At 42.5% G+C, this 23,893-nt stretch overlaps 1 protein-coding gene and 1 non-coding gene across 6 annotated transcripts in view; both read left to right on the plus strand.

Annotated features, from left to right (window-relative positions):
* LOC139228013 (AMP deaminase 2-like) overlaps nt 1-23,893 on the plus strand; it is a 183,545-nt gene that overhangs the window by 140,369 nt on the left and 19,283 nt on the right. For all 5 annotated transcript variants that reach the window (XM_070859164.1, XM_070859163.1, XM_070859161.1 and 2 more), the window contains 6 exons: nt 6,517-6,648; nt 7,538-7,701; nt 9,541-9,667; nt 15,895-16,058; nt 18,562-18,682; nt 23,415-23,588. In XM_070859164.1, the coding sequence (XP_070715265.1) occupies nt 6,517-6,648; nt 7,538-7,701; nt 9,541-9,667; nt 15,895-16,058; nt 18,562-18,682; nt 23,415-23,588 (882 nt within the window). The remainder of the gene's footprint in view (nt 1-6,516; nt 6,649-7,537; nt 7,702-9,540; nt 9,668-15,894; nt 16,059-18,561; nt 18,683-23,414; nt 23,589-23,893) is intronic.
* On the plus strand, nt 15,429-15,625 carry LOC139228387 (U2 spliceosomal RNA). The gene has a single exon (XR_011587548.1). It is a non-coding gene; the product is annotated as a U2 spliceosomal RNA (small nuclear RNA).

Consider the following 23,893-nt stretch of genomic DNA (forward strand, 5'->3'; position numbering starts at 1 on the left):
AAAATGATCCTTTTCTGATCCCTTGCCTTTAATCTCTCTCGCATACTATCTGCTCTTACTACAAAAGCAAAATACTGCGGATGCTGGAAATCTGAAATTAAAACACACAATGCTGGAAATACTCAGCAGGTCAGGCAGCATCTGTGGAGAGAGAAACAGAGTTATCATCATCATAGGCAGTCCCTCGGAATTGAGGAAGACTTGATTCCACTCTTAACATGAGTCCTTATGTGGCTGTACAGTCCAATACGAGAACCACAGTCCTTGTCACAGGTGGGACAGACAGTGGTTGAAGGAAAGGGTGGGTGGGACTGGTTTGCCGCACGCTCTATCCACTGCCTGCGCTTGATTTCTGCATGCTCTTGGCAATGAGACTTGAGGAGCTCAGCGCTCTCCCGGATGCACTTCCTCCACTTGGGGCGGTCTTTGGGCAGGGACTCCCAGCTGTCAGTGGGGATGTTGCACTTTATCAAGGAGGCTTTGAGGGTGTCCTTGTAACATTTCCGCTGCCCACCTTTGGGAGTCTCGTGTCTGGCATGCAAACTCTGTGGCCTGCCCAGCGGAGCTGATCAAGTGTGGTCAGTGCTTCAATGCTGGGGATGTTGGCCTGGTTAAGGACGCTAACGTTGGTGCATCTGTCCTCCCGGGGGATTTGTAGGATCTTGCGGGGACACCGTTGGTAGTATTTCTCCAGTGACTTGAGGTGTCTACATGATCCATGTCTCTGAGCCGTACAGGAGGGCGGGTATTACTACAGCCCTATAGACCATAAGCTTGGTGACAGTTTTGAGGGCCTGGTCTTCAAACACTCTTTTCCTCAGGCGGCCGAAGGCTACACTGATTCACTGGAGGCGGTGTTGGATCTCGTCGTCAATATCTGCTGCTGTTGACAGGAGGCTCCCGAGATAAGGGAAGTGGTCCACGTTATCCAGGGCCGCGCCATGGATCTTGATGACTGGGGGGCAGTGCTGTGCGGCGAGGACAGACTGGTGTAGGACTTTTGTCTTACTGATGTTTAGTGTAAGGCCCATGCTTTCGTACGCCTCAGTAAATAAATCGACTATGTCCTGCAGTTCAGCTTCTGTGACAGAGTTAACAATTCAGATCGATGACCCTTCGTCAGAACTGGAAAAGGTTAGAGAATGCAGTAGGTTTTAAGCAAGTACAGAGGCAGGGAAAGGGAGGGAGAAGAAAGGGGGGAACGAAGGGGAAGGTCTGTGATCGCATGGAAGATAGGAGAGAGTAAATGACAAAAGGGATGTATTGGTGCAAGGCGAAAGGAGATGGTAATGGGGGCAACGGTCATGATCTGAAATTGTTGACCTCCGTGTTGAATCCAGAAGGCTTTAAAGTGCTTATTACAAAGATGAGTTGCTGTTCTTCGAGCTAATGTTGAGCATCATTGGAACAGTGCAAGAGGTAGAGATCAGAGGGGGAGTGGTCCGGAGAATTAAAATGACAAGGGACTGAAAGCTCGGGGTCACGCTTGTGGATTGCACGGAGGTGTTCCGCAAAGCGGTCTTTTACTAGTTTATCAATAATATGGTCAGTTAACTTTCTCCTTCTCTCTTTGTAGCCCCAAACATGCTATCCTTCACTCACTTCCTCCTCAAAAACCATTATTTTGATGTCATCAGTCATCACGGTCTCTGTCTCCAACTCCCCCTCTCCCAGACACACATCTATAGATTTCTTATCTCCCTCCGCCTTTCCAACCTGCTACAATGTTTAAACTTAAAACTCGGACATCAAGTCATCGCATTACTACTTTCTGATTTAACTCTTAACATCTTTAGCCTTTTCAACTTTGATAGTATCCTGCACCATGGCTCTTGGCTGTTCAAACTTATTTATCAGTAAAACATTTTTCTTTTTTTTAAAAAAGGCTAAACCTTTGAGCACTTGATAATTTTAGCTGGCTGAGAGATTCGCTCTTTTAGTTTGACTGGACTGCCTTACATTGCAGAGGGCATGGTTGCTCATTTTACAGAGATCCTGGTTTACAAACTTTTACATTAAAGTTACAAAATACTGCTTAATAGCCAGTTGTGTGTTGGGGAGAGATAGTTTGTAATTTTTAGAATCTGCTACAAGAGTCACATTTCATATTTGGGAAATACATCTATTTGTTGTGAGCTTATTAGTTGCTGTCGGAGCACTATTTTTATTGAGCATTAATTACTGTTGGGCTTGTAGCCATTTCCATTATTTTCAGATTTGAACAAAGTGGCTGCCAGATAGCACAGATGCTTTTCAGATTGGGTGACTGGGAATAGAGGGCTATACTGATAGATTTTGATGAGGAAAGACGGGAGGAGGCTCGAGTGGAACATAAACGCCGTCATGGACTGGTTGGGCCAAATGGCCTGCTTCTATGTCCTATGTAATCCTGATGATGTACATTTCTGAAAGCACATGATGCATGAGCTAATCCACATACTCAGTGTTTTGTTTAATTCCTCAGAAAGACACTAATCGTTAAACAAAATTCAACCACTTTGTTGCATTACTCAGCTGAGGTGAGATTTGAAGGTATTTTGTGATATTCTCTGGTACTTCTAAGCAGCCTACTGGAAGCTGCACAGATGGGAGTGGCCTTGGATGGACTAGCACAGCTCAGATTGCAAACTCTACAATTAGCTTTTCTGCTCAATTGCACAGCTTGATAGAGCACTAATGCGGTGCACTACTGTAAGCAGTGGCCTGTAAAGGCCAGAGCCCTCTAGTGTGGTCAGAAATATGACATTTCTTGAAGGATATATCCAACTGAACATTAATTGCACTAGATGGCAATTCCAATATCTCCTCTACTCTGTGAATCCCTGCTTAACTCATGATTATCTAATTCTGACCAAGTCTATCATCCCACCATCACAATTTAAATCTGTTACGAATCCCCACATGGTATCTTTCCAATTATAGCTGAGGAGTTTTTAAAGAGGCACTGAGCAAGATTCTAAGAACAATATAACCCATGCTGCTCTCGTGTACATTATACCTACTGCAAAGAGAAATGCATTGGAATAGGGGCCGTAATGATACATTTGGAGAACCGTGGTTTGACAGGAGAACATGAGGGATCAGAGGGGAGGAAACTAACTAACGAAACTGCAAAGAAATTTAGATTAACAAGTTCTTCAATTTGGGAATAAAAAAGCTTCTTTATTGGTATAGTGGTGTTGATGTGCTTCAGATCCCTGTGGTTTTGATATGATTCCCTTCCCTGTTTGAAAAATATTTAGTACTGAGATCTTGGTCCTGGAGGCCCAAGACCCGAACACGCCTCCGACCCACCTGCTGTCGTCCAGGCTGCGGCGTGTTCGGGTCTTGGGCCTCCAGGCAAACGGCTGCATAGAGGCCCACGGATCCCAGGGACGCAAGCGGTTCGGAAGCGTCCTTGACATCATGTGGGCCCTGTCCTCCAATCACAAAGGAGGATTCCATTGCTGTAATTTTCGAACAGAATCCCCAAAATAATTAGATAATTTACACAATTCTAATAAATATAAATGTTCTGAATTTCAATTTTATTCATAAATCATTTCATTACACCAAATACAATAAAAATGTAATTCATTTGAAAAATTATTTTAAACATCTTAAACCTGGCCAATATTTGCATAAACTAATTCAAAGTGTTTGTGCGTATTTTTTTGTTCTTAAATGTTTAAGATTTATAATAACCCTTGCGCTGATCAAAGCAGGTCCTACACCTGATTTTACCAGCCATAAGAATTTCATGGGCAGTTGCTGAACAGTTGTTGGGCAAATAGCCCAACTCTGTGCCAGCACTACTGCTTTTAATTGCAGGTTCCTTAATCTGTCATCTTGACCGATTTGTAAGTTCTGGGTTTTGAGCATGCGGGAAACCGGAAGTTGTGGGGCCATTCTGATGGAATACGGCGGCAATTTCTTCCCTTTTGATCTCGCTAAATACTTTACATTGACTTGCTGTTTATTTTGTGGAGGAATGATTAGCAGTTGTGCAGGAGTGGCTGATTTTTGACATTGTAAAAGCTGGTGTCTATCAGATTCTGCCTCCTTTGTTGGGGATCATAGTGAGCAAAGGCTAATGTTAGTAGCTGCTATCATAGCTCCAGGTATTGGATGAGGCCATTTTATGTACCTTTTTTTAAATGGGAGGAATTTTCTCCTATGGTAAAATGCCGGCGAGAATAAATTCTACCTAAGGATTACATTGAATAGTAAAATGGCTGAAAAAATACATTTAGCGGCAATGTTTTGCTTAAGTAAGGTTACTTGTTGCCAGGATGATCCTTGGTATGACGCTGTATCTCCATTGATAACTGAGGTTGGACTGAAAACTTTTCAGTCTTTATTTTTAAGAGTTTAAATACTGGTAGCAGGAAGGAAATAAAAATGATTAATACTATATTTCCTGCATGGGTGCAGCTGAGATGCAAACATCTTAGCAGATAGAGACAAACGAAAAACCTGGAAGAGAAATAAAGGAGATGAATGAGCGTGGATTTCAGAGGAGTAAATTGAAACCCCTGGTGACTGAACACCACATGGGCAGCATAGAAGATGTGACTAAAAATATAACTTCTTATTTGTATGACTTGACATTTTGATGTGCTGGATAAGAAGAGAAAGCAGAAAGTGAGATTTCAGAACCTCTTTCAAATTGGCACTTCTGTCAATTGTTGGTTAAAAGCCACAAAAACTGATAATTTTTAAATCTGGGTATTCGGGATGATTTATTTAAACACTAAAATTGAATCTTGCAAATACTGTTGTATGGAATATAATCAATCTGTTTCTCAGTTAAGTAAATGAGTATTACCAGCAGATAAGAACATAAGAAATAGGAGCAGGAGTGGGCCATACAGCCCCTCGAGCCTGCTCCTCTATTCAATAAGATCACGGCTGATCTTCGACCTCAACTCCACTTTCCCGCCCTATCCCTATATCCCTTGATTCCCCTAGAGTCCAAAAATCTATTGATCTCGGTCTTTGAATATGTTCAGCGACTGAGCATCCACAGCCCTCTGGGGTAGAGAATGCCAAAAATACAAAACTATGAGTGAAGAAATTGCTCCTCATCTCAGTCCTAAATACCCTTATCCTGAGACTATGACCCCTAGTTCTAGACTCTCCAGCCTGGGGAAACCACCTCTCAGCATTGACACTATCAAGCCCTCTTTAAAAAAAATTGTATACGTTTCAATGAGATCGCCTCTCATTCTTCCAAACTCCAGAGAGTATCGGCCCATTCTGCTCAATCGCTCCTCATCGGAAAACTCTCATCCCAGGAATCAATCAAGTGAACTTTTGTTTTAAGGTAAGTATTTCCTTTTCTAGGGTAAAGAGACCAGAACTGTAGACAATACTCCAGATGTGGTCTCAACAAAGCCCTATATAATTGCAGCAAGACTTGCCCCAACCCCCTTGTAGTAAAGGCTAGCATATCATTTGATTTCCTAATTGCTTGCTGTACCTGTATGTTAACTTTGTGATTCGTGAGCACCTTTTTTAAAAAAAATATATATATATATTATTTTTTATTCTTCCTACCAAAGGAGATAATTTTACATTTACTCACATTATATTCTATCTTCCACCTTCTTGCCCACTCACTTAACCTGTCTATATCCCTTTGCAGCTTCTTTGTGTCCTCCTCACAGCTTACTTTCCCATCTATCTTTGTATCATCAGCAAACTTGGATACATTACATGTGGTCCCCTCATCTAAGTCATTGATACAGATTGTAAATGGTTGAGGCCTCAGCCATTGATCCTTGCGGCACCCCACTAGTTACAAACTGCCAACCCGTAAATGACCTGTTTGTTCCTACTCTCTCTCTTCTGTCTGTTAACCAATCCTCAATCCATGCTAATACGTTCCCCCAGTCTCATGAACCTTAATCTTGTGTAACAACCTCTTGAGCAGCACCTTTATCGAATGCCTTTTGAAAATCCAAATATATTTCATTGAACTGTGTTTTGGGTGGAGCAGTGATCGGCCGAAACATCTCTCGAGTAGTTACTGGTGCTTGTCCTATGTTGTGGAGTAGCCAGTGTTACTAATAATGTAGTATTTTCCAGTTATGGTGATATAATATCTTTTGCACACTTGAATATACATAAAAAGCATTAAAATAAATCCAAGATACAAAGTCAGTTCTTCTGTCTGGTGACGACGTTTCCCTGGGCAACACACCAGACTTGAATTCCACAATTTCTTTGCTTTAAGTACTCCTCAGTATCTGGTTTTGTTTTCTGGCCAGGCTGCAGTTCCTCAGCTGGGAAGTCATGCAGGTACCCTGCTCTTTGCCACTTCTGAGCTGCCCGCAAGGCAGTAACAAGAAACTACTCGGTGGTGACTACTCTGTCCCTAATTCTCTATTCCATCCTTCCATGGGGTGCAGTGTGGGCAAATGTTGCCTCATAATTAATGCAACTGAGACTGGAAACCTGGGGGGGAGATATCTATGTTCCACCCTTGCTTGTAGATCAGAGTTTTGACTTCCTAATGTTGATTTTGTGTTCTAGGACCGAAATACCTTTCACCGGTTCGATAAATTCAATGCCAAGTATAACCCCATTGGGGAATCGATCCTTCGTGAGATTTTCATCAAGACCGATAATCACATTGATGGCAAATACTTTGGTCACATTGTAAAGGTTAGAATTGCAACGACTTTAAAGAGAGAGTTTTTCAGGTTGTGCTACCTTTCCCTTGTTTGTTTTAATTTTTTTCCTTTTTTTAAATAAAAGTATTAACCTCACCCCTACCTTGGTCTCCTGAGTTGCACACCATCCATGATGGATGTGGACAACCCATTGATTTCTCCTTCTCAGTTGCACGGAGTACCTGGCCTCCATTGGGCTACTTCTTGTGACAAAGGTTGAGATCAGGAAGCTAATGAATGAATAATCACATGATAAACTGTTGCCTTGCTATTCTATGGTCCAATGTGTTTGACTCCAGCATAATGCTACCACTTGCATTTTATAAAAATAGAAAATACTCACACTACTCAAGGTCTGGCAGCATCTGTGGGGAGAGACAAAGTTAACGTTTTAGGTCGATGACCTTTCATCAGAATTTTTAAAAAACACTTGGGAAGCTTTAAAGTAAATGCATATGGAGTGCAGAGTTTCTCGTGAATCTAATACCTTTAAGTTATACCTCATTGTATGAAGGGGATGTAAAGATAAACTTGTAGCAGGCCATAACAGTGTATTGCATTAAAATACCCAAAGTGCAGTGCCATTCTCATGTTCGATGTTGTTTTCAGAAGTGCCACTATAGATGAGTCTCAGGTAGAGGACAAGCAACTCTACCAAGGAGGGAGGCAAAAGTGAAGGAAAAGCCACCCAGTAAGATGATATCTTATACCCAGAGCAACATTGGCAGCCTAGGAGTGGGTTGTCTAGGAGTGGGTTGTCTGGGGTAGTTCATTGTACTCGATACTCTGAAAACGGGGAAGGGAAGAAAACAAATCTTGTCTTGAAAAATATATTTATAACTTAACAAGACCACTGTCAATTCTATTCTTGTACTTCACAGGAAGTGATGGAAGATCTTGAAGAAAGCAAGTACCAGAATGCCGAGCTGCGCTTGTCCATATATGGTCGCTCCCGGGACGAATGGGATCGACTGGCAAAGTGGGCAGTGAAACACAAAGTCTACTCCAACAATGTGTGCTGGCTGGTGCAGATACCACGGCTTTTGTAAGTATAATGATGAGCTATGTTAGACATGCTTTCTTGTTTTTTATTCTATCTTGTGACTTTAAACGGCAGATTCCACACACGCACACACTCAGTTGCCGCAATGCAGGATCAGTCTTTATTGAAACCTCATACTATATACAACCAGTATGGGCTCTGTGTGAGATGCTTCTCAATTCAAGTATGAGATCTGTGAGACATCGTACTCTCACGATTCCAGCATGAGCTGCTCACTCGCATCTCTTCTATCAAATTTCACCGTTGATCACAGCATTCCATGCATACCACCAATAAATTATAGTACAGTACATCAAAGATTCATACAAATGCCAACAGGATAACATAAACCCATCAAACATGCACTTAACTGTTCTAATTATTTTTATTACCATGACCAGGAGGTATCTAATTGCTGTTGCAAAATCTTCTCATTCCCCTAAACACAAGTGACCAAGCTGACATATTGCAGACCATTACATATATAGCTGAATGACTCTTACACATGGACTGTTTAGCCACCAAAGAACTCACTTCAGGAGTGTAAGCAAGTCTTCCTCAATTCCAAGGGACTGCCTATGATGATGATGATGATGACACATTCTACTGTTTTACTTTCCTGTGAAACTATCCTTGCTTTTAGGTCTGTTTACACAATTTGCAACACATGTGCTGGTCCCACAAACTGCCCAGAAGAACATTTGAGACAGCCAGGTAGTGCGAACACTTGTTCCTACATGCTGTAAAGGCACAAGTTACTTAAACTCCAGATTATCTTGAATCAGGGCAATTGATGGGGGTGGGTGGGGGGGTAGAATGCAAAACATGCAGAATCACATTTGGCGACTGCTATAAGGCACATCTGATATTCACTTTCATTGACTTCAATAGGACTGAATATGGGCCGGAGGGTACAACAAGCAACCAGTGCAATGCTATCTGTCTTCATGGGCCACTTGTGTTATCAGTCGCATATAACCAATTGCAAGACAAATCACTGACTAACGAGCATTATTATAAATGAACTTGCATGAAGGTATTCCTCTTAAGCAGTTACAGGTGGAAACAGAAATTTCTCACCAATAAAGGGGAAATAGATCAATAAACTAACAGGCTCACAAATTTAAACAAGAATGCTTAGCAGAGGTGAGAAGCCGAATTGCAAGTAGAAGCTGCATTACTGGAGCTTCTCAATTAATCTACATGTGCACTGTGAGCCTGAGTTGGCAATGAGCCAAGTTGCCTGATGGTTGCGAATTCCTTGTAATGTACAATAATAAAGTACTTCAGCATAATTTTTGGTTAGGATTAGAAGTCATTCCTTCATCATCTTACAAAAAGCTGTAAAATGACAAAATTGATGGTCTCTGCTCTTCCTCGAACTATCCAGCGATAACTACATTTTAAAAAATGTGTTGCGTCCTGTAATAATGATCTAACTCGGCTCTGTCCTCGCTTCTGCAGAATGTTTGTTTTTATTTGGATTCGTTAGTTTAGTGATTTACCACAATCTGCATGCTTTAATGCAAATCCAGATGAACTCTAGCGTAAATCGGTCTACTATTTCAACTCCATCTTGGTTTTATCAATTAATAATTTGTAAACTGTTCATAACATGATTTTGGATGTTATCCAGCTTTAAGAATTGTTTCCGCACAAGGGACTGCTTTGGTCCAATTTTTAATATATAATATGGGAACATTAATAAGCATTTGATTATATAAAGCACTTCAGTGAGCCTTTCAGCACTGGTTATAAATCCATGCTTGTCTGCTGAGATAATGGATGCTGTCAAATCATTGTAGGAATGAGTTACTCAGCTTGACGTTCAATTGCTTTCAGTGATGTCTTCCGCACAAAGAAACAGCTGTGCAATTTCCAAGACATGCTGGAGAACATCTTTATTCCCATCTTTGAAGCTACCATTAATCCTCGCAGTCACCCAGAGCTTCACCTGTTCCTTCAGCATGTGAGTATATTGAATATGTAACTCAAGTGGGCTGAGGGCAGGGCCGGATTTAGGGCCTGGGGCAAGCTGATCGAATTGGGTCGATAGTTATGTTTGTTCATGTCCATTACATTACGTATATGATTCTGATTGAGTATGAACATAACAAGAAATAGGCCATATGGCCCCTCGAGCCTGCTATGCCATTCAATAAGATCATGGCTGATCTGATCATGGACTCCAGCTCCACCTCTCTGCCCGCTCCCCATAACCCCTTATCCCTTTATCGTTTAAGAAACTGTCTCTTTCTGTCTTAAATTTATTCAATGTCCCAGCTTCCACAGCTCTGAGGCAGGGAATTCCACAGATTAACAACCCTCTGAGAAAAGAAATTTCATGGACGACCCCTTAATCTAAGATTATGCCCTCTAGTTCTAATCTCCGCCATCAGTGGAAACATCCTCTCTGCATCCACCTTATCAAGGCCCCCTATAATATACATTTCAATAAGATCACCTCTCATTCTTCTGAATTCCAATGAGTAGAGGCCCAACCTACTCAACCTTTCCTCATAAGTCAACCCCCTTATCTCCGAAATCAACCTTGTGAACCTTCTCTGAACTGCCTCCAAAGCAAGTATATCCTTTTGTAAATATGGAAACCAAAACTGCATGCAGTATTCCAGATGTGGCCTCACCAATGCCCTGTATAGCTGTAGCAAGACTTCCCTGCTTTTATACTCTATCCCCTTTGCAATAAAGGCCAAGATTCCATTGACCTTCCTGATCATTTGCTGTACCTGCATACTATCCTTTTGAGTTTCATGCACAAGTACCCCCAGGTCCCACTGTACTGCAGCACTTTGCAATCTTTCTCCATTTAAATAATAACTTGCTTTTTGATTTTTTTCTGCCAAAGTGCATGACCTCACACTTTCCAACATTATGGGCCCAAGTTTCCACAGGATAAAAAAACGGGCGCCCCTCCGAGCTGGGCGCCCGTTTTTCGCGCCTAAAACGGCGCCAGAAAAAAAACGCACTATTCTCGAGCGCTTTGCAGCTCCTTGTCTGTTTGGCGCGGCGCCCAGGGGGACGGAGCCTACACTCGCGCCGATTTTGTAAGTGGGAGGGGGCGGGTACTATTTAAATTAGTTTTTTTCCTGCCAGTAACTCTGCGCGTGCGCGTTGGAGCGTTCACGCACGCGCAGTGTGAAGAAAACATTGGCACTCGGCCATCTTTGTAGTTCTTTGTAGCTGTTTAATTTTTGAACATTTTTTAATAAAAGCACATTGCCATCAGCACTGAGGCTACCCTTCCCCTCCCTCCCCTCCACGGCAACAAACGGCGGTTTCCTCCCCCTCCGTCCCCTCCACGGCAACAAACCGCTGTCTCCTTCCCCTCCCTCCCCTCCGCGGCAACAAACCGCTGTCTCCTTCCCCTCCCTCCCCTCCGCGGCAACAAACCGCTGTCTCCTTCCCCTCCCTCCCCTCCACAGCAACAAACCGCTGTCTCCTTCCCCTCCCTCCCCTCTGCGGCAACAAACGGCGGTTTCCTTCCCCACCCCCCACGGGAACGAACGATGGCTGAAGCACTTTCACACAGGTAGGAAGATGGTTTATTCAGGTTGGAGTTATTTGTATAATATTTGTAGAAGTATAAATAAGGATTGATTGTAGAATTTAATGACTTCCTTTCCCCCCCCCCACTCCCCCCCCCCCCACCTCGTTCTGGACGCCTAATTTGTAACCTGCGCCTGATTTTTTAATGTGTAGAACAGGTTTTTTCAGTTCTACAAAAATCTTCACTTGCTCCATTCTAAGTTAGTTTGGAGTACGTTTTCACTGTGGAAACTTTGAAATCAGGCGTCAGTGGCCGGACACGCCCCCTTTTGAAGAAAAAATTCTGTTCCAAAGTAGAACTGTTCTACCTGACTAGAACTGCAGAAAAAAAAATGTGGAGAATTGCGATTTCTAAGATAGTCCGTTCTCCACCAGTTGCTCCTAAAAATCAGGCGCAAATCATGTGGAAACTTGGGCCCTATATTCCATCTGCCAAATGTTTGCCCACTCACTTAGCCTGTCCTTTTGCAGATTTTTTGTGTCCTCCTCACACATTGCTTTTCCTCCCATCTTTGTATCGTCAGCAAATTGGCTATGTTACACTCAGTCCCTTCTTCCAAGTCATTAATATAGATTGTAAATAATTGGGGTCCCAGCACTGATCCCTGCGGCACCCCACTAATTACCGTTTGCCAACCAGAGAATGAACCATTTATCCCGACTCTGTTTTCTGTTAGTTAGCCAATCCTCTATCCATGCTAATAGATTACCTCCAACCCCGTGAACTTTTATCTTGTGCAGTAACCTTTTATGTGGCATCTTGTCATATGCCTCTTCTGGAAGTCCAAATGCACCATATCCACTGGTTCCCCTTTATCCACCCTGTTTGTTACATCCTTAATGAATTCCAGCAAATTTGTCAAACATGACTTCCCCTTCATAAATCCATGCTAACTACCTGACCGAATTTTGCTTTTCCAAATGTCCTGCTACTGCTTTTTTAATAATGGACTCCAACATTTTCCCAACCACAGATGTTAGGCTAACTGGTCTATAGTTTCCAGCTTTTTGTCTGCCTCCTTTTTTTAAATAGGGGCGTCACATTTGCAATTTTCCAATCTGCTGCGACCTCCCCAGAATCCAGGGAATTTTGGTAAATTGCAGTCAATGCATCCACAATTACTTCTCAAGACCCGAGGATGCAAGCCATCAGGTCCAGGGGATTTATCTGCCTTTAGTCCTGTTATCTTACTGAGTACCACCTCCTTAGTGAATGTGATTGTTTTAAGTTCCTGCCCCCCTATAGCCTCTTGACTATCCACTGTTGTAATATTTTTAGTGTCCTCTATCGTAAAGACTGATACAAAAACATTTGTTCAGAGTTTCTGCCATCTCCATGTTCCCCATTACTAATTCCCCGGTCTTGTCCTCTGAGGGACCAACATTTACTTTAGCCACTCTTTTCCTTTTTATATACCTATAGAAACTCTTGCTATCTGTTTTTATATTTTGTGCTAGTTTACTTTCATAATCTATCTTCCTTTTTCTAATCATTTTTTAAGTCATTCTTTGCTGGCTTTTAAAAGCTTCCCAGTCTTCTGTCCTTCCACTAGTTTTGGCTACTTTGTATGCCCTTGTTTTTAATTGGATACCGTCCTTTATTTCTTTAGTTAGCCACAGATGGCTATCTTTCCTCCTCACTGGAATATATTTTTCTTGAGAGTTGTGAAATATCTCCTTAAATGTACACCACTGTTCATCATCCGTCCTACACTTTAATCTATTTTCCCAGTCCACTTTAGCCAACTCTACCCTCATACCTTCATAGTCCCCTTTATTTAAGCTTAGTACGCTGGTTAGCGATCCAACTTTCTCACCCTCCATCAGAATTTGAAATTCAACCATGCTATGATCACTCATTCCAAGGGGATCCTTTACTAGGAGATTGTTTATTGATCCTGTCTCATTACACAGGACCAGATCTAAGATAGTTTGTCCCCTGGTTGGTTCCGTTACATACTGCTCAAGGAACCCGTCCCTTATGCACTCTATGAACTCAAGGCTACCCTGAAAACATAGGCCAATATATTCAACAATGAAAGCGCATATTCTGTATCAAGTAAGTATATATTCTGGTTCTAGTAACATTGCAATACTAGATTCCTATACATATAAGCAAATTTATTTCAATGACGTGAAATAAAACAGGCTAGTACATATTCTGTTCTGTATATCGGTACATCAGTGTATATAGGTATAAACAAGTGAATCTATTTTCTTCGGTCTTGTTTTTCTTCTTATTCTATTCAGCCTATTTGGAAGGCCTTATATTTTTTTTCCTACATTTATTTGGTGGGCCTGGGGCTGCAGCCCAATCCGCCCCGTGGTTAATCCGCCCCTGACTGAGGGTGTCTCCTGAATGCAAGCTACAATTTGCACCACTTGACACCAATTGAAATTGCAGTGCGAAGCGTGGATTTTAGTAACCGTGACTTGGCATTACGTTTGTAATTTAGAAGTACAACGCTGTGGTACTTCCTCAAAAATAGCTTCATTATTTCAGTTAGAGTCGCGTGACAAAATATCGTTATCAGTGCGTTACCTTTTACAGTTCCAAAATTCTTCATTTTTGGTATGTTGATTTTGTTTGCTTTGTAAAGAATAAGTGCACAGGATTCTGTTAGAGAGAAGCCCAGCTCTGGTTCAGATAGCATTGTTAAAGAATTATCTCAAGCTGATCGTGTCTGCTACTTGAATCTCTTGTATGTTGAATGGTCTTGTCACTTAGACCAGGCTGCTCTGTTAATGTTTGGTTCATGATAAATAAACACATGCTGAATCTCACGGAATAAAGTTCAAGAAAGACTCAACTGAACTTAGTTACTATCAATGGAGAAATTACCATGCAAATCTGTGCCCTTAACAGATAATGGGCCCAAGTTTCCACACGATAAAAAACGGGCGCCCCTCCGAGCTGGGCGCTCGTTTTTCGCGCCTAAAACGGCGCCTAAAAAAAAACTCGCAATTCTGGAGCGTTCTGCAGCTCCTTGTCTGTTTGGCGCGGCGCCCAGGGGGGCGGAGCCTACACTCGCACCGATTTTGTAAGTGGGAGGGGGCGGGTACTATTTAAATTAGTTTTTTTCCTGCCGGCAACGCTGCGCGTGTGCGTTGGAGCGTTCGCGCACGCGCAGTGTGAAAAAACATTGGCACTCGGCCATTTTTGTAGTTCTTTGTAGCTGATTAATTTTTGAACATTTTTTAATAAAAGCACATTGCCATCAGCACTTGCAGCCTTCTCACTGTCTCCTTCCCCCCTCCCCCGCGGGAACGAAACGACTGTTTCCTTCCTCTTTCCCCCCCCCCCCCCCCCCGCGGGAATGAACGCCTGTAGCATTCTCCGTGCCTGAAGCACTTTCACACAGGTAGGAAGATGGTTTATTTAATCTTTTCTTGGCTTATAAATGTTTATTCAGGTTGGATTTATTTGTATAATATTTGTAGAAGTATAAATAAGGATTGATTGTAGAATTTAATGAGTTCCCTTCCCCCCCCCCCCCCCCCCCCCCCACCTCGTTCTGGACGCCTAATTTGTAACCTGCGCCTGATTTTTTAATGTGTAGAACAGTTTTTTCAGTTCTACGAAAATCTTCACTTGCTCCATTCTAACTTAGTTTGGAGTACGTTTTCACTGTGGAAACTTTGAAATCAGGCGTCAGTGGCCGGACACGCCCCCTTTTGAAGAAAAAAATTCTGTTCCAAAGTAGAACTGTTCTACCTGACTAGAACGGCAGAAAAAAAAATGTGGAGAATTGCGATTTCTAAGATAGTCCGTTCTCCACCAGTTGCTCCTAAAAATCAGGCGCAAATCATGTGGAAACTTGGGGCCAATGAGTTGAACATTTTTAGGAGGGATCGTGTGGCTTTATCTGTAGATATTGTAATGCATTTTTTTTAATCCAATATTTGCCTCATGTCCAACATTTTATTTTAATTCCCCTCCCCTTCTCATCTGTCATTCCTCAGTACTGCTGTGTTAACAGTTTCAATGTGGCCTAGGGTGACTCTCCCTACAATTTCTAAATTTCTCTCACCATGGAGCACTGAGATGACTTTGGCCATAGCCACGGTGGAATGTACCATGATTAATGGATGAATTCACAGATATAATGCTGTCATGCAGCGTGCAGGAAAACTCCCTGTGCTGCCATCATCATTAATAGCTTTAAGCTTCTCGGCCTTTTGGCTAAGATCATGCGTAACTGACCTGACAGGGGAGTAACCATGACCCCAACGTGGTTCTCCCTGGATCAGGAAGGTGGTTCTCCTATGCTTTTTGGAAATAGGAGGTGGGTGGGGTGGATTGACCCATCCACCTCCACGGAGGTGTGTGGGGTTGCTGACCCATCCACCTCCATGGCACGAACCTGGTATTGCAGTACTTCCAGGAACGGTGCTTGGGCTCTAGGCCTTTTGGCTAAGAGCATTAGCGCAGGGTGATCCTTGATGTGTGCCAGGTGACCTCTGGCGTTTGTGATCTGACAAAGAATTGGAAAGATTGGCTACGAAAAATTTAATATAAATTTTTTTTTTAAATAAAAATAAAAAAATAAAAAAAATAAAAAAATTAATAGCTTTAAGCAAAAGGAGTTGGAAGAATATATGTAATGATTGGGATTGTATACTTTACAGGTTGTGGGCTTTGATAGTGTCGATGATGAGTCCAAACCGGAACAGCACATCTTTAATGCAGACAGCCCATTACCCGTGAATTGGACAGAAGTCGATAACCCACCATATGCCTATTACCTTTACTACATGTATGCTAACATGACGGTGCTGAATCATCTCCGCAAGTATGGACTGGATTTCAAATTATTTCTATAGTTTATCTTTAAGTGCATTTAGAATGTTAAAGGGAATCATCTTTAAAATACTCTTTTTATATTGGCCGGAAATTACGGTCGGAGGCTTCCTTCATACGAACACCTCTGATCGGAAAATTTATGTTGCTCCTCAGTTATCAGTCGGCTGTCCCAGTGATAGTTTGGATCAGAGCTGTGTTCAGCGCAAACCAGCAAAAATAGGGAAGTAGCATTATTTGGGGAATTGCATAGGATTACATAGAAATTACAGCACAGAATCAGGCCATTTTAGCAAAATGCTATGCCAGTGTTATTGCTCCACACGAGCCATCTCCCACCTTGCCTCATCCCACCTTATCAACATATGGTGATCATGAAACTACCGGATTGTTAGAAAAACCCAGCTGGTTCATTAATGTCCTTTTAGAAACATAGAAATTAGGTGCAGGAGCAGGCTATTCGGCCCTTCGAGCCTGCACCGCCATTCAATAAGATCATGCCTGATCATTCAACCTCAGTACCCCTTTCCTGCTTTCTCTCCATACCCCTTGATCCCTTTGGTCGTATGGGCCATATCGAACTCCTTTTTGAATATATTTACCGAACTGGCCTCAACAACTTTCTGTGGTAGAGAATTTTACAGGTTAACCACTCTCTGGGTGAAGAAGTTTCTCCTCATCTCAGTCCTAAATGGCTTACCCCTTATTCTTAGACTGTGACACCTGGTTCTGGAAGTCCCCAGCAACGGGAACATTCTTCGTGCCTCTAACCTGTCCAATCCTGTCAGAATGTTGTGTGTTTCTATGAGGTCTCCTCTCATTCTTCTAAACTCCAGTGGATACAAGCCCAGTTGATCCAGTCTCTCCTCATATGTCAGTCCTGCCATCCCAGGAATCAATCTGGTGAACCTTTGCTGTACTCCCTCAATAGCAAGAACATCCTTCCTCAGATTCGGAGACCAAAACTGAACACAATATTCCAGGTGTGACCTCACCAAGGCTCTGTACAACTGCAGTATGATCTCCCTGCTCCTATACTCAAATCCTCTAGCTATGAAGGCTAATATGCCATTTTCCTTCTTCACTGCCTGCTGTACCTGCATGCCATACTTCAATGACTGATGTACCATGATACCCAGGTCTCGTTGCACTTCCCCTTTTCCTAATCTGTCACCATTCAGATAATCTGTCTTCATGTTTTTGCCACCAAAGTGGATAACCTCACATTTATCCACATTATACTGCATCTGCCATGCATTTGCCCACTCAGCTAACCTGTCCAAGTCACCCTGCAGCCTCTTAGCGTCCTCCTCACAGCTCACACCGCCACCCAGCTTAGTGTCATCTGCAAACTTGTAGATACTACATTCAATTCCTTCATCTAAATCATTGATGTATATTGCAAATAGCTGGGGTCCCAGCACTGAACCCTGCGGCACCCCACTGGTTACTGCCTGCCATTCTGAAAAGGACCCGTTTATTCTGACTCTCTGCTTCCTGTCTGCCAACCAGTTCTCTATCCACGTCAATACATTACCCCCAATACCATGTGCTTTAATTTTGCACACCAATCTCTTGTGTGGGACATTGTCAAAAGCCTTTTGAAAGTCCAAATACACCACATCCACTCCATTGTCCATTCTACTAGTTATATCCTCAAAAAATTCTAGAAGATTTGTCAAGCATGATTTCCCTTTCATAAATCCATGCTGACTTAGACCGATCCTGTCACTGCTTTCCAAATGCACTGCTATTTCATCTTTAATAATTGATTCCAACATTTTCCCCACTACTGATGTCAGGCTAACCAGTCTATAATTCCCTGTTTTCTCTCCCTCCTTTTTTTTTAAAAAAGTGGTGTTTCATTAACTACCCTCCAGTCCATAGGAACTGATCGAGTCAATAGAAGTTTGGAAAATGATCACCAATGCATTCACTATTTCTAGGGCCACTTTTTTAAGTACTCTGGGATACAGACTATCAGGCCCTGGGGATTTATCAGCCTTCAATCCCATCAATTTCCCTAACACAATTTCCTGACTAATAAGGATTTCCTTCAGTTCCTCCTTTTTAGGGAAGAAAGTCTGCCATCCTTACCCGGGTCTGGCCTATACGTGACTCCAGACCCACAGCAATGTATTTGACTCTTAACTGCCCTCTGAAATGGCCCAGCAAGCTACTCAATTGTACCAAACCTCTACAATAAAGTCAGTACTGTGGAAGTACCTTCACCTCACGGTGGCTCAACACTGCCTTCTCGGGGGCAATTAGGGATGGGCAATATATGCCAGCGATGCCCATAATTCCAGGAACGAATAAATAAATAAAAATATCCTTCTATTCCTTTCCCCCTCATGTACTTATCTAACTTCCCCTTAAATGCATCGGAGTTCAGATTTTACATATTTTTGAGTGTGAAGTTGTAATGAGGGACGTGTTCGATGAGTGAATTTTGGATGCACAGAGCTGTGATCATGTTGCTATTTCCTTTGCAGGAAGAGGGGATTCAATACATTTGTTTTACGGCCACACTGTGGAGAGGCTGGTCCTATCCACCATCTCATATCTGGATTCATGCTTTCTCAGAATATTTCCCACGGTCTTCTGCTCCGAAAGGTATGGACAAATGCACTGCATGAGATGTATCTATCTTTCTAAAAGACATTACAGTTGAGCTACAAAGCTTGGTTTTACATAATGTACCTTCTCCAAGTGCAGCTAATGGACATAGCCTAGAACAGCTGACTCCCACTTTTCCACCTTTATGTGGTGAAATGCTCAGTCTGTGTTCAGCATCTTTTCTCACAGCGTGGTTATCCTGAACTCAGCAGATTCAAAAGCTGTGGAATAAAACCTGCTTTCAACAATATGTTGAGGCATCCTCATGTTGTGTCACCCTGTTCAAGACATGAAAATATGTTTCTGTTTCTCTTATATCTGTGCATTAAGTCTCTCTGCCTCTTTATGTGTTACAAATTTGTATAGTTGGTCAGAGTGCCTCTGCATTAGGGATGGCGAAAGTCAGCCAAGACTGGGTGCTGGCCCTTATACAGTAACTCCTATCACGTAGTGCCTGGAAGAGGCTGAAGCTTGCTATGATGTCCACTGTTAGAAAGCCTGATGCCACTCTGTGTAAACATAGAGACATAGAAAATAGGTGCAGGAGTAGTCAAACCGGCCCTTCGAGCCTGCACCACCATACAATAAGATCATGGCTGATCATTCACCTCAGTACCCCTTTCCTGCTTTCTCTCCATACCCCTTGATCCCTTTAGCCGTAAGGGCCATATCCAACTCCCTCTTGAATATATCTAACGAACTGGCATCAGCAACTCTCTGCGGAAGAGAATTCCACAGTGTATGGTCAGTCACCATCTAGGCACTTCAATGGATAAGGTACCATGGTGAGAGAGTCAACACCACCAGGAGAGGTGGACTGGGCAGAGAATTGGATGGACAAGACAAAAGCACATCTGTCCAATTTCTGATCAACGATTTGAAATTTTGAAAGTCTGCAAAAAAAAAAATCACATTGTCCATTAGCTGCAGTAACTTTTTTTTTCCTCAGGTTTATTTCCTCTTGGACTCTTCTCACTATCTCTCCTATCATGCTACAGTTGTGTTTCGGTCACTTTTTATAGAAAAGTAAACCATGAGCTGAACTTGCACTGTGCAATATTAGCAATCCCTTTGTCTGCTTTCTTAACAATTATTTATTTTAAATGCTCTTCAAAATAAGAGACAGAAGAATTTCCAAAAATGTGTTGACTTGTTCATTATTAATATTGCACAGCCCAATGTTGATTCTGTACTGCAATATGCAAAACCAAAGACACAAATATTGTCACTGTTCCGATTTGAAAATGTTAGATAAAAGGCGCTGGTGACATGGATTTGGATTCGGATTGAGGCAATCATAAGAACATAAGAAATAGAAACAGGATTAGGCCATACGGCCCCTCGAGCCTGCTCCACCATTCAATAAGATCATGGCTGATCCGACCATGGACTCAGCTCCACTTTCCTGCCCGTTCCCCATAATCCCTTATCCCCTTATCATTTAAGAAACTGTCTATCTCTGTCTTAGATTTATTCAATGTCCCAGCTTCCACAGCTCTCTGAGGAAGTGAATTCCACAGATTTACAACCCTCTGAGAGAAGAAATTTCTCCTCATCTCTGTTTTAAATGGGCGGCCCCTTATTCTAAGATCATGCCCTCTAGTTCTAGTCTCTCCCATCAGTGAAAACATCCTCTCTGCATCCACCTTGTCAAGCCCCCTCATAATCTTACACATTTCGCTAAGATCACCTCTCATTCTTCTGAATTCTAATGAGTAGAGGCCCAACCTACTCAATCTTTCCTCATAAGTCAACTCCCTCATCCCCAGAATCAACCTCGTGAACCTTCTCTGAACTGCCTCCAAAACAAGTATATCCTTTCGTAAATATGGAAACCAAAACTGCACACAATATTCCAAGTGTGGCCTCACCAATACCTTATGTAGCTGTAGAAAGACTTCCCTGCTTTTATACTCCATCCCCTTTGCAATAAAGGCCAAGATATCATTGGCCTTCCTGATCACTTACTGTACCTCATACTATCCTTTTGTGTTTCATGCACAAGTACCTCCAGGTCCTGCTGTACTGCAGTACTTTGCAATCTTTCTCCATTTAAATAGTAATTTGCTCTTTGAATTTTTTCTGCCAAGTGCATGACCTCACACTTTCCAATATTATACTCCATCTGCCAAATCTTTGCCCACTCACTTAGCCTGTCTGTCCTTTTGCAGATTTTTTGTGTCCTCCTCATACATTGCTTTATCTCCCATCTTTGCATCATTAGCAAACTTGGCTATGTTACACTCAGTCCCTTCTTCCAAGTCGTTCATATAGATTGTAAATAGTTGGGGTCCCAGCACTGATCCCTGCGGCACCCCACTAATTACTGGTTGCCAACCAGAGAATGAGCCATTTATCCCGACTCTGTTTTCTGTTAGCATAGATAGAGGATTGGCTAACTAATATATTATCCCCAACCCTGTGAACTTTTATCTTGTACAGTAACCTTTTATGTGACACCTTGTCAAATGCCTTCTGGAAGTCCAAATACACCATATACACTGGTTCCCCTTTATCCATCATGTTAGTTACATCCTCAAAGATCTCCAGCAAAAAAAGGGATGAGCACTTCCTTTCTCTGCTGACTATAACGTTCCTTTGTAAATAGTATTTTTGCTAATTCGCTTGGATCCATAGCATAATACTGACTGCAGTTTGCCACTGATTGGCTATCTCCCTTAGTGAGGCCATATGAGTGGATGGTTGTTGAATGTAAGAATTATAGAAACATAGAAAATAGGTGCAGGAGTAGGCTATTCGGCCCTTCTAGCCTGCACCGCCATTCAATGAGTTCACGGCTGAAAATGCAACTTCAGTACCCCATTCCTGCTTTCTCGCCATACCCCTTGATCCCCCTAGTAGTAAGGACTACATCTAACTCCTTTTTGAATATATTTAGTGAATTGGCCTCAACAACTTTCTGTGGTAGAGAATTCCACAGGTTCACCACTCTCTGGGTGAAGAAGTTTCTCCTCATCTTGGTCCTAAATGGCTTACCCCTTATCCTTAGACTGTGACCCCTGGTTCTGGACTTCCCCAACATTGGGAACATTCTTCCTGCATCTAACCTGTCTAAACCCATCAGAATTTTAAACGTTTCTATGAGGTCCCCTCTCATTCTTCTGAACTCCAGTGAATACAAGCCCAGTTGATCCAGTCTTTCTTGATAAGTTAGTCTCGCCATCCCGGGAATCAGTTTGGTGAACCTTCGCTGCACTCCCTCAATAGCAAGAATGTCCTTCCTCAAGTTAGGAGACCAAAACTGTACACAATACTCCAGGTGTGGCCTCACCAAGGCCCTGTACAAGTGGAGCAACACCTCCCTGCCCCTGTACTCAAATCCCCTCGCTATGAAGGCCAACATGCCATTTGCTTTCTTAACCGCCTGCTGTACCTGCATGCCAACCTTCAATGACTGATGTACCATGACACCCAGGTCTCGTTGCACCTCCCCTTTTCCTAATCTGTCACCATTCAGATAATAGTCTGTCTCTCTGTTTTTCCACCAAAGTGGATAACCTCACATTTATCCACATTATATTAATCTGCCATGCATTTGCCCATTCACCTAACCTATCCAAGTCGCTCTGCAGCCTCATAGCATCCTCCTTGCAGCTCACACTGCCACCCAACTTAGTATCATCCGCAAATTTGGAGATACTACATTTAATCCCCTCGTCTAAATCATTAATGTACAGTGTAAACAGCTGGGGCCCCAGCACAGAACCTTGTGGTACCCCACTAGTCACCGCCTGCCATTCTGAAAAGTACCCATTTACTCCTACTCTTTGCTTCCTGTCTGACAACCAGTTCTCAATCCATGTCAGCACACTACCCCCAATCCCATGTGCTTTAACTTTGCACATTAATCTCTTGTGTGGGACCTTGTCGAAAGCCTTCTGAAAGTCCAAATATACCACATCAACTGGTTCTCTCTTGTCCACTCTACTGGAAACATCCTCAAAAAATTCCAGAAGATTTGTCAAGCATGATTTCCCTTTCACAAATTGATGCTGACTTGGACCTATCATGTCACCTCTTTCCAAATGCGCTGCTATGATATCCTTAATAATTGATTCCATCATCTTACCCACTACCGAGGTCAGGCTGACCGGTCTATAATTCCCTGTTTTCTATCTCCCTCCTTTTTTAAAAAGTGGGGTTACATTGGCTACCCTCCACTCGATAGGAACTGATCCAGAGTCAATGGAATGTTGGAAAATGACTGGTAGTGCATCCGCTATTTCCAAGGCCACCTCCTTAAGTACTTTGGGATGCAGTCGATCAGGCCCGGGGATTTATCGGCCTTCAATCCCATCAATTTCCCCAACACAATTTCCCGACTAAAAAGGATTTCCCTCAGTTCCTCCTCCTTACTAGACCCTCTGACCCCTTTTATATCCGGAAGGTTGTTAGTGTCCTCCTTAGTGAATACCGAACCAAAGTACTTGTTCAATTGGTCCGCTATTTCTTTGTTCCCCGTTATGACTTCCCCTGATTCTGACTGCATTGAGGTGCAGTTAGGAGACTTTCGACTCTGCATCTTCCCTGTACTCCCTCTGGCTTGATGTGCATGCAGGATGCTCAGATTGGAAAAGTTAAATTTTCTATTATTTGCATTCTTCAAGAAATGTGCTCGTTTAGAAAATGTGAAGTTGCAGAAGTCTTGTGAATGTGATCACAGCGTTTGTGAATTCTGGAATGTTCATTGCTTGTGTCTAATTCGCAGGCTCCAGTGCTGCAGTATCTGTACTACCTGGATCAGATTGGAATTGCGATGTCTCCACTAAGCAACAACAGCCTCTTTCTGAGTTACCATAGAAACCCACTGCCAGAGTATCTCTCCCGAGGCCTAATGGTGTCTCTCTCCACTGATGATCCTCTGCAGTTTCACTTTACCAAGGTAAGGCAACTAATTGGCCATGCAAATCGCAGGGTTCTTAACTGTATTTTATGCATGATAGTCAACCACTAGTCCCAAGCCACAGTTTAACCCGAAGCAAATGATCATGGCCATCAATATTAAAGAAATGATCAGGATTAATATTTATTATAATTAAGAGTCAGCGAGATCACAAAACCATTTAAACCCACGGACATGTCTTTTCTTTTGGTTAAAAGCCGGAGCTCTGGGAAAGTAGGTCACTCATTTACTCAAGTGAATGAGATTGGAGTGACCTGAAATTTTGTTTCCATCAACTCATGATC

The sequence above is a fragment of the Pristiophorus japonicus genome, chromosome 17 (genome assembly GCF_044704955.1).
Source record: "Pristiophorus japonicus isolate sPriJap1 chromosome 17, sPriJap1.hap1, whole genome shotgun sequence".
In the NCBI taxonomy this organism is placed as follows: Eukaryota; Metazoa; Chordata; class Chondrichthyes; family Pristiophoridae; genus Pristiophorus; species Pristiophorus japonicus.